We start from the raw sequence: 12,292 nt of genomic DNA, 5'->3' as shown, positions 1-12,292 counted from the left end.
CCCCCCACACACACACACACACACTGTGTATCCTTACATGACTCCAGCAGTGAACTGTCTAATTACAAAGCTGCAGCTCTGAGCCAATCAGAGAGAGTGAAACATGAGATCCCCCCCCCCCACCTCTGATTTCCTAGAAGTCCAGAGGAACTGAGGTCCAGACTCCTCCTCACATTCCTCTGCAGCTCCAGTAGAAACACAGAGAGGTTAAAGGAGCAGTCCAACACTTCCTGAGGCTCAGAGCTCACCTGGACACACCTGAGTTCAGTCTGTGCAGCTGCTACATGAGCTGTTGTTGAGAAAACACACAACAACAACACCGTCTCTGACCTCTGTTGTCTCTGTCGTCACACTGTGATGTCACAACACAGAGCTTCACTTTATGTTTTATATCTGCAACAAAAACTCCATGGAGACAACAAGCTGTTCTCCAGAAGGATGACCATGAGGCCGACTGAAAACTCTAGACTGAGAGCATGGGGAAACTGGTAGCCTAGCTTAGCAAAAAGACAGGAAGCAGAGGGAAACTGTTAGCCTATCTTAGCAAATAGACAGGAAGCAGAGGGAAACTGTTAGCTTAGCTTAGCACAAAGTCTGGAAGCAGATGGAAACTGTTAGCTTAGCTTAGCATAAAGACAGGAATCAGAGGGAAACTGTTAATAGGTAATAAATAAAGAGAAAAATAAGTGAAAACAATTAAAAAAAATAATAAAAGAACAATGAGAGCAATAAAATACAACAAATCGATTAAGATAAAATAAGATAAAAGTGTTGTCATACTACTGGGTATTAAATGCCATCCTAAATAGGTAGGTTTTTAGCCTAGATTTGAAGAGGCCCAGGTCAGAAATAAGACGCATCTCGGCAGGGAGCTTATTCCAGAGCCTGGGGGCAGCAACAGAAAAGGCTTGGTCACCCCAGTGTTTGTATTTTGAGCTGGGCACTTCCAGCAAAAGTTGATTTTTTGACCTCAGAGGTCTACCAGGATTTCGGACAGTTAAAAGCTCAGATAAATATGATGGGGCAAGGCCGTTAAGAGCTTTAAAAACAAGCGTTAAAAGTTTAAAATCAATTCTATAAAAAGACAGGAAGCAGAAAGAAACTGTTAGCTTAGCTTAGCACAAAGTCTGGAAGTAGACGGAAACTGTTAGCTTAGCTTAGCAAAAAGACAGGAAGCAGAAGGAAACTGTTAGCCTATCTTAGCAAATAGACAGGAAGCAGAAGGAAACTGTTAGCTTAGCTTAGCACAAAGTCTTGAAGCAGCGGGGAAATTGTTAGCCTAGCTTAGCAAAAAGACAGGAAGCAGAAGGAAACTTTTAGCTTAGCTTAGCAAAAAGACAGGAAGTAGAGGGAAACTGTTAGCTTAGCTTAGCTCACAGCCATCTGATTTAGAACATGGGGGTCTGTCTTCACCTCTGAGGCCCAACTTGGCCTTGGTGTCCAGCAGCGCCTGTTGGACTTGCTGTGGCTGGGTGATGTCCACTTGGAGGAGGGTGAGGCGGGGGGAGCAGGTCCTCTGCAGCTCTTTGGCTCCGTCTCCTGAAAGGTCCAACACTGTGGCGAACACCTCCAAACCCAGAGCGTCCAGACGCTTTGCTGCCGCTTTCCCGAAACCAGAGTCACAGCCTGCAGAGACACAGACGGATGTATTACCTGTTTGTATAGGTGATTCTCCATCACTACAATCATAACACGCAGAAGACAGTTCTCTGATGTCTGATCCCTCCATGTCCTCAGCTCCTGCCTGTGAGTCTGCAGTCAGGTGCTCCAATACACTGTGTGTGTGTGTGTGTGTGTGTGTGTGTGTGAACTTTGCGTTACGGGAAGAAATCAGGGGATTTTTGGAAGGGGGGGTAACAGTTGAGACTGTTTTGATGTTTGATTACAGATGTTTGACCACTCTCATGAAACCCAGTGTTCAGCAGCCCTCACACTTCTGTATCTGTATCTGAAACACATCATGTTTCCTATTAACATAATGAGGAAATGTCGTTCACATGTTGACGCTGAATGCATCACTGACATGCTCACAGACCCCCCCCCCCCCGAGATGCTGCTATAGTTAATGGATGTGGCTCCACTCACTAAAGTACAACCACATGATACAGCCCCAGATTGACAGTGTAACTCCAGCAGGTTACAGACTGTTTCTACAGTGGAGCTCTTCTTCATGTCCTCTCAGACATATGTCTCTGTCAGTCTCTGAGTGAACTGAGTCTGTCTGTTCTCAAAGGATGTGTCTTCAGACCCTGAGACGTGTCCTCTGACTCTCTGCACACAGCACAGACGTTCGTGTCCACATATGTTTTCCCAGGACGCAGAGTCCCTCAGAAACAGCCCCCGCCGGGATCTGTCACGTACCCCGCAGCTCCCCGGCTTCCCAGAAGTCCCGGCACCTACAACCTGATCCTCTGCAGTACTCGCTGTTCCGTTTGTTCTTTTGTGCGCGGGTGTCTGAAAGAGCTGCTGGCGGGAGCGTGGAGGCGTTGGCTCGCCGCCGCACGCCGTGTCCTTGGAGGGTTTCCAGAGAAGAAAGATAGAGTGAACGCTGGCTCCAGAAATAAATACCACAACCACACACACACACACACACACACACACACACAGAATTACACTGTGATTTCACATGCCAGCCTCTCAGTGTTTCAGTGTTGTGAGCGGTGTGTCAACTGTGTGTGACTGTGAGTGAGTATGTGTGAGTGTGTGTGTGTGTGTGTGTGAGAGTGTGTGTGTGTGTGTGTTCTCAGGTTTCCTTGCTCTCACACTCAAACTACACTTATAAAAGAGCAGAACCTTGATTTGTGTTGAACTCATTCTAACCTGAGACAGGTGTGGAAGAGTGATGAAGATGAGTGTGATAACAACCAGTGTCACTGTCACATTATGATCCGCCAGTTGTATCTCTGAACAAAATAAAACAAATTATTTTCAAAAATTATTTTTGAAATCAGGGTGGTTACTGTGTTATTACTTGTTATTACCATGTTATTACTTGTTATTACTGTGTTATTACTACAGTCTTGTTATTAGGTTGGGAAGTTGTAAATGTCACATGAGATTCTCTCCTTCCCTTTGTTTACTGTTTTTGTCCTGCACCTGAACTGCACACCATCCACACTGTAACAAATTGCTGTAAATTTATGGGAAAATGTCAACAGTATAATGCTGTTATCTTTAAAAACAGTATATTACTACAAATTCTTCTTGGTGAAATTGTTTACAATGCTATTTTACAGTATTACTGCTTGGAGGAAAGAAAACTGTAATTTACAATATCTTTTGCAATGCATTTTGGGAAAACAGAGAGTGAGACATGTTTGACTGGACAATGCAGTTTGATTTTTTCCACCCTTCTTGCACTGTTTGTTAGCATAGGCAAACTACATCACAATCAAGTTGTATTGATTATCTAGTAGAATGCCATCAAACAAAACAAGTAATCTTATCTGTAATGTTAGTCTTTAAGCCAGAGCTCTCCTCCGGACTTATCTTTATGTTTAGGGGTTATTTCGCTAAAATGAACTGTATTCAGAATGTAAAGAGCATTGGACTTGAATTAAGTTTAAGATTAAGTCATTTGAGATCAGAGTCTGAGCTGACAAACACACAAGCAAACAGTGAGTACTTTGTCAGCTAACGTTAGCTACTTCGATGTATAGCTGTACAGTTGCTAAGTGGTAAAACATCCTTCTGTTGTGATCTGAAAACATTTGTAACACTGGAGTGGTGACTTTCATTCGGCCATTTCACTGGCGAATTCACCGTGTGCCAGACAGAGGAGCTGGACTCTGATCCTGATCCTCCAAACTACAGGATGAGTTTCATCTTAACTTAACTTTGTGTTAGCATCTGCTAAGTGCTCGTCTCCAAAGGACGCTGCTGATTTTATTTAGATAACATTACTTTACTGTCGGGACTGAATTGACCAGGACCTTGTTTGCTAATTATTACTATGAACAGAGCAAACATAATGTGGCTGTTCAACACGGTTCAGTTCTATATCAGACCACCTTATAATATATGTGGGAAAAAGAACAGGACTCATCTGTGAATGGGTAGAAGGATTTCAGTTTCCATGTCACGTATCATTTGCAGTGTGACAATGTCAATGAGGTTTTTTTCTTTGTCAAATTTCAGGTGAAACACCAGGAAGCTGTATTCACCACTTCATGATCAGCACTGAGGGGCATGACCTTTGTGAGGTCACCCAGCCAGCTGACCACGCTCCCTGCAGTCTTTTCTACCCACTACAACTTCAATCTTCAGTCCCAAGATGACACTGCATGCACACTGGAATAATTCAAAGGTGAGATGCTTACATCCTTCAGCTGATACTGTGAGCTCACAGCAGCTTTGATCATGTTGACCTTGTGTTTGTTGAGTTTTGTCTCACATGTTACATATGAGCTGCCTAAAACAGCTGATTACTGGAGGAGAAGGAAGCGTTTCTGACACTAATCAAGGTGTAACAAACTATTACCTAATCTGCACCATGAAAGCTCTTATTTCCAAACTGTAAATACCAGCAACAGCATGGTACCGTTAATTTTACAGTAAAATAATGACAACCCTGCTTCAAGTTGTTTACTGTTTTTTAATGGCAAAACATTGAACAGTGCACGTCCATCTCTTCAGCCACCAAGATTCAATGTTCAAGGTTCAAGGTTCCAGGTTCAAGTTTCAAGATTCAAGATTCAAGGTTCAAGACTCACCTGTTTACAGTCAGAAGATGAATCGTGCTCCTCCAGGCTAACGAATCGTTTACAGGAGCAGGAGAGTGAATGAGGTTCAGTGTGTGAAAGGTTTCAGAGAGGAGAGAGGTGTCTGGCTTCTGGGGCGATTGGGCTCCATGATGAGGCTCTGCAGACTCAGTGCTGTTTGAAGATTTTCTCTTTAAATGAGCCACATCTCGACGGTGACCTCACTCCTCATCACTTCCTGGATCGAACCAGAAGCTGGTTTTGTGTTTGAACCTTTAGACCCTGTGAACCAGTTTCAGAGTCTCCACATGTCTGACCACACAGAAACGTCCTCGTCTGAGACACCAGTGATGTTTCTGTCTCTGTGTCTTCAGGTCCTTAGGGGGCGGAGCCTGCAGACCACACACTGTCCCACATTCCTCACCTGCTCAACCCTGACCCCTCACAGGAGGTGGAGAGACTGACAGACATAGAGTCGGTCCAGCTAATTCTGACTGATGAATGCTGACCCCACCTGACTGTCCACAGTTGATAGGCCCCTGGAGGACGGCCAGGGCCTCTCTGAAACAGCAGCTGAGAGGACAGTCCACAATGACGGTGGATGATTAAAGGTGCAGACTAGAGTCTGAACATGTGGGCCGTTCTCGCTGCAGGAGGCGAGAGGCCTTACGAAACGAGGCCAAAGCTCTGAGGCTCCGAGGGGCCCCGCAGAAGAAGAAATAAGCAGGGATCTATGCAGAGAAGGCCGATTGCTGAGAGATGTACGTGGTTAAAAACACACATATCTGTCAACATCTGCACACAGCAGAGATCAGGTTAGTACAGACAGGAGGTCTCACTCTGCTCCATCAGACTCTAATTTACTTCATCAATAGAACATAAGTAAAACACACAAAAAAGTTTGTTTCTGTGGTACCTCTCAAAACAAAAGTTAGAGTACTTCACAATAAAAGCATTAAATATTAAAACAAGCAACAAATAGTAGAAATAGTACAACAGAAATAATAAAAAAAAGAAGAATGTTCATTAAAGTCTAGTGAGATGATGTCAGAGTATCTAACAGGTAAATGATCCAGTTCAGGGTTAACGACAGTGTAAGCTCAGACTCTTTCTATTTTCAGCCGAGCTCTGAGAACAGGCAGCTCACTCTGCTTCGTCTCAGAGACTCTGAGTTCCTGGACACAGTGATTCAGTCTGTCCTCAGGGACAGAGCCTGGTGGTCTGTGACCGAAGTGGATCTACAGTGGACTAACGACTCTCTGAGCTCTGTCTTTGTTTTGGATGGCTACAGCTGACGAGTCACTGAAGATGAAACTGACAAACATCACTGAAGGGAAAATGAAGAAAGACGTTTCTTAGAAAAATTAAACTGTAGTTTTCAGGATATTCTCCAACAAAGATGGGGTTGTGTTTACACCTGGTTTTCCGCGCAGGTGGAGGTTTTGACACAGGTTTGGTCTGCATCACCAAAAACTGTAGGTTGGACACAGAAAATCTGATGTATTGAAGAGATTTACATCATGGAGACATACAGAGTAATGTACAGAACATCTGAGACAGAGATCAGGACAAAGAGGTCTGAGTGTTCCCAGAGGAACAGTGGGAACAAGAACTGTGAAGGGGAACCAGGACTCTTCGAGAGCTGGTGTCTGGACAACCGGAGGGACCAGGTAAGAAGAACCTGGGTCAGGGAGGAGCTTCGGAAGTCTCTGCAGAGATGGAGAAGCATCTCAGCAGCTCTCCATTAATCAAGTCTTTATGGTCGAAAGACAAGACAGAGACACTGACAGGAAAAGTAATGAGGCAGTCTGACTGACAGACTTTAAAGACACCAGGAGGAACCAGACTCTGGTCTGAGCAGACTTAAACAGATCAAAAGTGGTTGTATGTTAAAGAAACGTTGACTGTTGAGTGATTCTGAAAGTTGAATATTTCATATATTCTTTACTTGATGATAAACAGAGCTGATTCCAGGAGATTTCACTTTTCTTTTCCTCAGAGTTAAAGCAGCTGTGTGTGAGCAGGTTGGTGTTAAAGGTTTAAAACAACTGTTTTAGAAGAAGAAGAAGGAGGAGGAGGAGGTTTGTTTGAGATGTGCCTGCGCAGGAGGATGAGCATGTGAGCCGTCAGACTGTTTTATTAAAAAAACTCCAGAGGTGGGAGGAGAGAAACCTATCTTCTGCTGTGGTCGAGAGGTCAGGATGTCTTATATCCAGCAGACAGATACATCTGGAAACCATCACAACATCGCGTTCCATCTTAATCAACGCTGTCAGAGGAACATCATTTACTCTGGAGAACACCGGGGAATGTAAGCAGGTCACACAGGGTTCAAGACTCTCCACAGGTCCTTCAGTAGATTCAGTCAGTGCTTAAGAAGCTTCTACAAGTCTTAGATGAGGTTCTATCGATCCTCAAAGGGGATCAGGTGTCCATGTTGAGGTTTAGGATGATTAAAGTTTCTGAACATGCTTGAAAAGGTCTGAACAATCCTTTGGAAGGATTTAATGGTTCTTAAGGATGTTCTATGTATCCTCCAGAAGTTCTATGGGTTCTTGAGGAGGTTCCTCCCAAGAGATTCAGTGGGTCCTTGTTGATGTTTTAGTGATTTGTGAAGAGATCCTTAATGAAGGTTCTACAGAACCTTCTAGATGTTCTGGGGGGGACTTTGAAGAGGTCTTTGATGTAGTTCAAGGGCTCTAGAAAAGTGTTCCTTGAAAAGGTTCTGTCGGTGATGTTAGGAGTCCTTGGTGAGATGAAGGGGTTCCTTGAAGATATTCCATGTGTGCTTGAGAAGATTTTTGATCAGGGTCTTGGTGTACAAACTGTTGAGGTCCTTGATACAGTTCTAATGGTTCATGGGGAGCCTGTGATTGTTCTTCAGCATGAACATGTTATTGTAGGGGTTTTGTAGATCCTTACTGCGGATCTAGAGATACTGATTAGGTTCTATGGTGGTTTCTTTGGTCCAAGTGTCCTAAAAAAGGTAGGAGTCCCTGAAAAAAGCTGGGCACCCTTGATGAGGTTCCATCAGGAGATTTCTTGAAGACATCCAAGGGATTTTGTTGAGATTCTTGGTCTCCTTGATGAGATAAGAGGTTATGTTTCACAGAATGTAAGAACCTCTTGGTGGGGTACCACATGAACTCTGGGGTTCTGTTCCTTGGCAGGGTACCACATGAACTCTGGTACTTTCTGCCCAGATATTGAGCAACGTTTTCAAACTGCTGCTGGTGTTTGTTCTGTTATAAAGGGAACTGGTTTCTGTGAAAACAGTGAAGACCACTGTTGCTTCATCACTTGGAAACTGTGCAGGAACAAACAGTCGTCCAACTGTGAGCAGAGGTCATGTGACAGGAGGAGGAACTGATGACGAGTCAAACCGACAATGATCAGCATCAAGAACTGTTCAGACCAACTGTGTTTATCACTGTAATCAGAGAACAAAAGACTCATCAGCACTGACTCTGTATTTACATTAAACTGAAACCTGATGGACACTCTGCTGAGGAGGGAGGAAATGACTGATGGTTGGAGTAGGAAAGTGCAGAGAAATGGGAGCAACAAAGGAAGGAGATGAAGGAAAATAAAGTGTCATGGCTGCAAAAATGAGAAGAAGAAGGAGAAGAAGGAGAAAAAAAAGAAGAGTAGAAGAAGAAAAAATATAAATTAAGTAAAAATGTAGAGAGAAGGAAAAAAAATAAAGGAAAAGAAAAACAGTGTTGGAGGAAAAATGCAGGGAGGGGAGGAGGGAGGTCACAAGGACGAGAGGAAAGGAAGAAATAAGGAGAAAGGAAAAGGAAAGACACATGTAAAAGGAAGAGAGAATGATAAAATGGTAAAAAAATAAATAAAAATAAAGGGACAGAGAAGATTATAAAAGTCAGAAGGAATAAGAAGAAAAAGAAGAAAAAGAAAGAAAGCAATAATCAAAGGAGAGAAGAAGAAGAGTGTCAGAGTCTGAGGACTGAGGTCTGACTGTGGGGAAGTCTTGTTTCTGTTGGACCAGTTTTACTGCAGCTGTGTAACTGAAACCTTTGGACCAGAGATCAGTCTCTCCTGAGAACCAGTCCTGGACTCCGGCCAGAGATCATCTCCTTCAGCCGACTGATACCAGGAAACCACATGAAACTGTACATGTAGGGGAAAACCACTGTACTATAGCTGCCCCCCCTCTGCCTGTCCCTCTTGAACCACTTCCAGACTGTCCTCAGCCACATTCACACTCTGGTCCAAACTGAAGTCTCTCAGCATGAGGTTCAGGCGTTCATGTGTCCCTCAGGATGAATCGACTGTAGTGACCTCTGACCTTTGGTCCAGCTCTTTAATGTGTCCATTCCTGTAGTGCAGTCACCAGTCTGAGGTGTCCGTCCCGTCGAGGATGTCTTCAGGGGACACAGATGCTGGTGGAGGTCGTTAGGAGCTGGTCACTGCAAGGGTTAAACTGCTGGTCCTGTTTCAGTTCACTTCAAAGAACACGGATCAGCTGAAACCGTTAACTAGCCCATAGGTCACAGGTCGTCTGTGCAGCAGGTTATTATGACATCACAGTTAGGTTTTGTTGCTAACCAACATCTAGTGGTCGTAGTGATGATGACGGTAGCAGAGGGAGAAGTGTCGGTGACGTAGTATAGAGAGAGACACGTCACGTCAGTCCACGTCAGTAGGAGGTGGTGGATGAGTGACTGTGACACAGGATAGTGGTGTTTGATTCCCATGTTGTTTATTATTATTATTATTGTAACCATGACAACAGAGATTGTCTAATGTTGAGGAAGTACTTATTTTAACCCAAATCACCATCTTTTCCTAAATCTAACCGAGCCATGAATGTTATTACAGTAACCATGGCAACGAAGGTACGTACTCCAGTCTTGGACAAAGTCTGTGTGTCTATTATTGTAACCATGACAACAACCGACGTCCGATACACCTGCCGCCAAAGGGGCGCTATTTCAGGAGACACACCTGTGGGTTGTATCAGATGGTTTGTGGTTGTTCAGGTTGGAGGAGTTGTTAGCTCCATCACACAGACATCTAACAGCAGCATGAGGAGTTCAAGTACAGCAGTGAGTTACAGCGCCTCCTGGAGGCAAAGAGCTGGAACAGGAAGTGATCTGACATGATTTGATATAATCTTTGTGCACTTTGATTGATGGAGGTGTCCATCCAAACAGTCAAGCTACCACAGTCAAACACAGGAGTTACTACAGAGGGAGTCAGCGACCTGTACACCTGCTACACCCCCCCACCCCATCCCACCCCACCCCGAACTTGTGTGCCTCGCTGGCTGAGAGTCTGAGGGCTTCGGGAGGTCTCCTGCAGCCTGTGGTGCTGCCTGGTCAGTGAGACCTACGACTTCAGTCCTCATCCTTGGAAGAATGTGGCTCTTTGTGGGACACTTAGCTTTCTAAGAGGTTTACTGCCCATTTTTCCATCCTGAGTGACCCCACACTGACCTTCAGCTCTCGGCAGAGCCAATTAACAACCAGCGACTGATGGAGGTCTCGATCTGAACCAGTTTTACAGCTCCTGTTAGACGTTGCCTGTTTTAAAAAGTAAATGTTTGCTGGGCCTCGAGGGAGGAACGACTTCCATACTGAAACCAGACCTGAAACAAAGGCACTGTGTGACTCTGGTCTTTGTGAGACATTGCATCCGATAAAGTTAATGAAGTTTCCTAATGGCACGTGGAGAGAGGTGACGTTAGGTTGTGTGCAGGTTTCAGGGATTTTGAACTGTGTTGCCTTGACATCAGACGACCTCCTGCAGCCAGACTTGGCTAGTTGACTGCTGAGTCTGCATTATGTTGTTCAAAGAAACCAGGAATCAAGACAAGTTGGACTGAGCCGACTTTCTTTTTCTGGTCCCTGCTGGTAGATTCAGTCCATCAGTGGTCAGTGTTTCCTGACAGTATTCTCTATATCTTTGTATGTTGTGGATCTATAACAACGTCACAAGACTTTTCCTGGAGACACCTGCAGGTTGCACTTGTACTATCTCTGTTCTGGTTCTGGTTCGAAACCTTCTAACCTTCTAAGAAGGATTTACCACAGGATCGAGATCCACCACATCAGTACATCACTGAATACGTCTGTACCTGCCTTCACAACAACACTAGCAACAAAGAACAACAACAACAACAACAACAACAACAACAACAACAACGGCAGACGACATCATCTCGTGTTGGTCCTGACTTTATGAGTTTACACCGGCATCTAAATATTTAACATTTCCAGATTTTTTATTAGTTGACCAAAATTTATTTAATCATTAAAGTAATTTTTCATGTAAAAACCTTGGACAAAATAATTATTCAGTCAATTGAGAAAATAATTAGGGGATTAATTAATAATTAAAATAACTGAGAGTTAAGAGAGTAAAGCTTCCAATTGTATGGGCTAAAGAATGAACTATTGTTTAATATCAGCACCTGAAAGTGGTGCTAGAGGAGGATCATCAGGGTTATTAGAGTTCATCCTCAGGGAACATGAAGGTCTGAACCACAGTCCAACAGCTGGTTCAGTCTGGACCAGACTGATTTACCTAACACCTGATCAGCTGTAAAGCACATCATGTTCCTCCTGAACAGATTCACTGTTGTGTAGAAACATGTTTGTTGTAGCTGCAGCGGTTTGTTATAGTGTCTGTTCAAGGTCAGACTGACTCATGAACACTGAACATCACGGAGGAGACAGTTTAAAGTGGAATAACTTTAGTTTAATATCAGTCTGTTTATGAACATGTGATGAGCAGCTGTGATTTACAGGTGAGCTGTCTCACCTACGTGCCTGCTCTCAGTCACAGACTAAGCCCCGCCCCGTGACTTTCCTCTGGTTTATTGTGTGAATCAACAGCTCAGAGCTGCTGTTTGTTTAACCTACATTTTCTTTCCTTCAGATAAAAGCAGCAGTTGTTCCTGAGCCGGAGGAAACGAGGACCACACCTCAGTCCAAAGTCTGACAGTGTGAAGTCTGCAGCTTTCTCACTTTACCTCTTTAATAAGAGGTTGGTTTAATGTTCCACTCTCCTGCTGTTTGAGTCTTTTTTTTCACCAGGGCTCTGTGTTCTCTGTGTTCTGTGTTCTGTGTTCTCTGTGTTCTCTGTGTTCTGTGTTCTGTGTTCTGTGTTCTCTGTGTTCTGTGTTCTGTTTTCTCTGTGTTCTGTGTTCTCTGTGTTCTGTGTGTTCTGTGTTCTGTGTTCTGTGTTCTCTGTGTTCTGTTTTCTCTGTGTTCTGTGTTCTCTGTGTTCTGTGTTCTGTGTTCTGTGTTCTGTTTTCTCTGTGTTCTGTGTTCTGTGTTCTGTGTTCTGTGTTCTCTGTGTTCTGTGTTCTGTGTTCTGTGTTCTCTGTGTTCTCTGTGTTCTGTGTTCTCTGTGTTCTGTGTTCTGTGTTCTCTGTGTTCTCTGTGTTCTCTGTGTTCTGTGTTCTGTGTGTTCTGTGTTCTCTGTGTTCTGTGTTCTGTTTTCTCTGTGTTCTGTGTTCTCTGTGTTCTCTGTGTTCTGTGTTCTGTGTTCTGTGTTCTCTGTGTTCTCTGTGTTCTGTGTTCTCTGTGTTCTGTGTTCTGTGTTCTCTGTGTTCTCTGTGTTCT

General features: G+C 44.0%; 1 protein-coding gene across 1 annotated transcript in view; it reads right to left on the bottom strand.

Moving 5' to 3' along the window:
- The window catches only part of hsd11b2 (hydroxysteroid (11-beta) dehydrogenase 2), a 20,158-nt gene that overhangs the window by 3,616 nt on the left and 4,250 nt on the right, over positions 1-12,292 (bottom strand). Inside the window, exon 2 of the mRNA XM_023403239.2 lies at positions 1,414-1,626. Coding sequence (XP_023259007.1) covers positions 1,414-1,626 — 213 coding nt within the window. The remainder of the gene's footprint in view (positions 1-1,413; positions 1,627-12,292) is intronic.

Source organism: Seriola lalandi, unplaced genomic scaffold (genome assembly GCF_002814215.2).
Source record: "Seriola lalandi dorsalis isolate HSWRI2012SDOR001 ecotype SW California unplaced genomic scaffold, Sedor1 jcf7180002054073, whole genome shotgun sequence".
Taxonomy (NCBI): Eukaryota; Metazoa; Chordata; class Actinopteri; order Carangiformes; family Carangidae; genus Seriola; species Seriola lalandi.
Note: the sequence above shows the minus strand (reverse complement) of the source record. Positions and strands in the feature narration are given on the sequence as shown.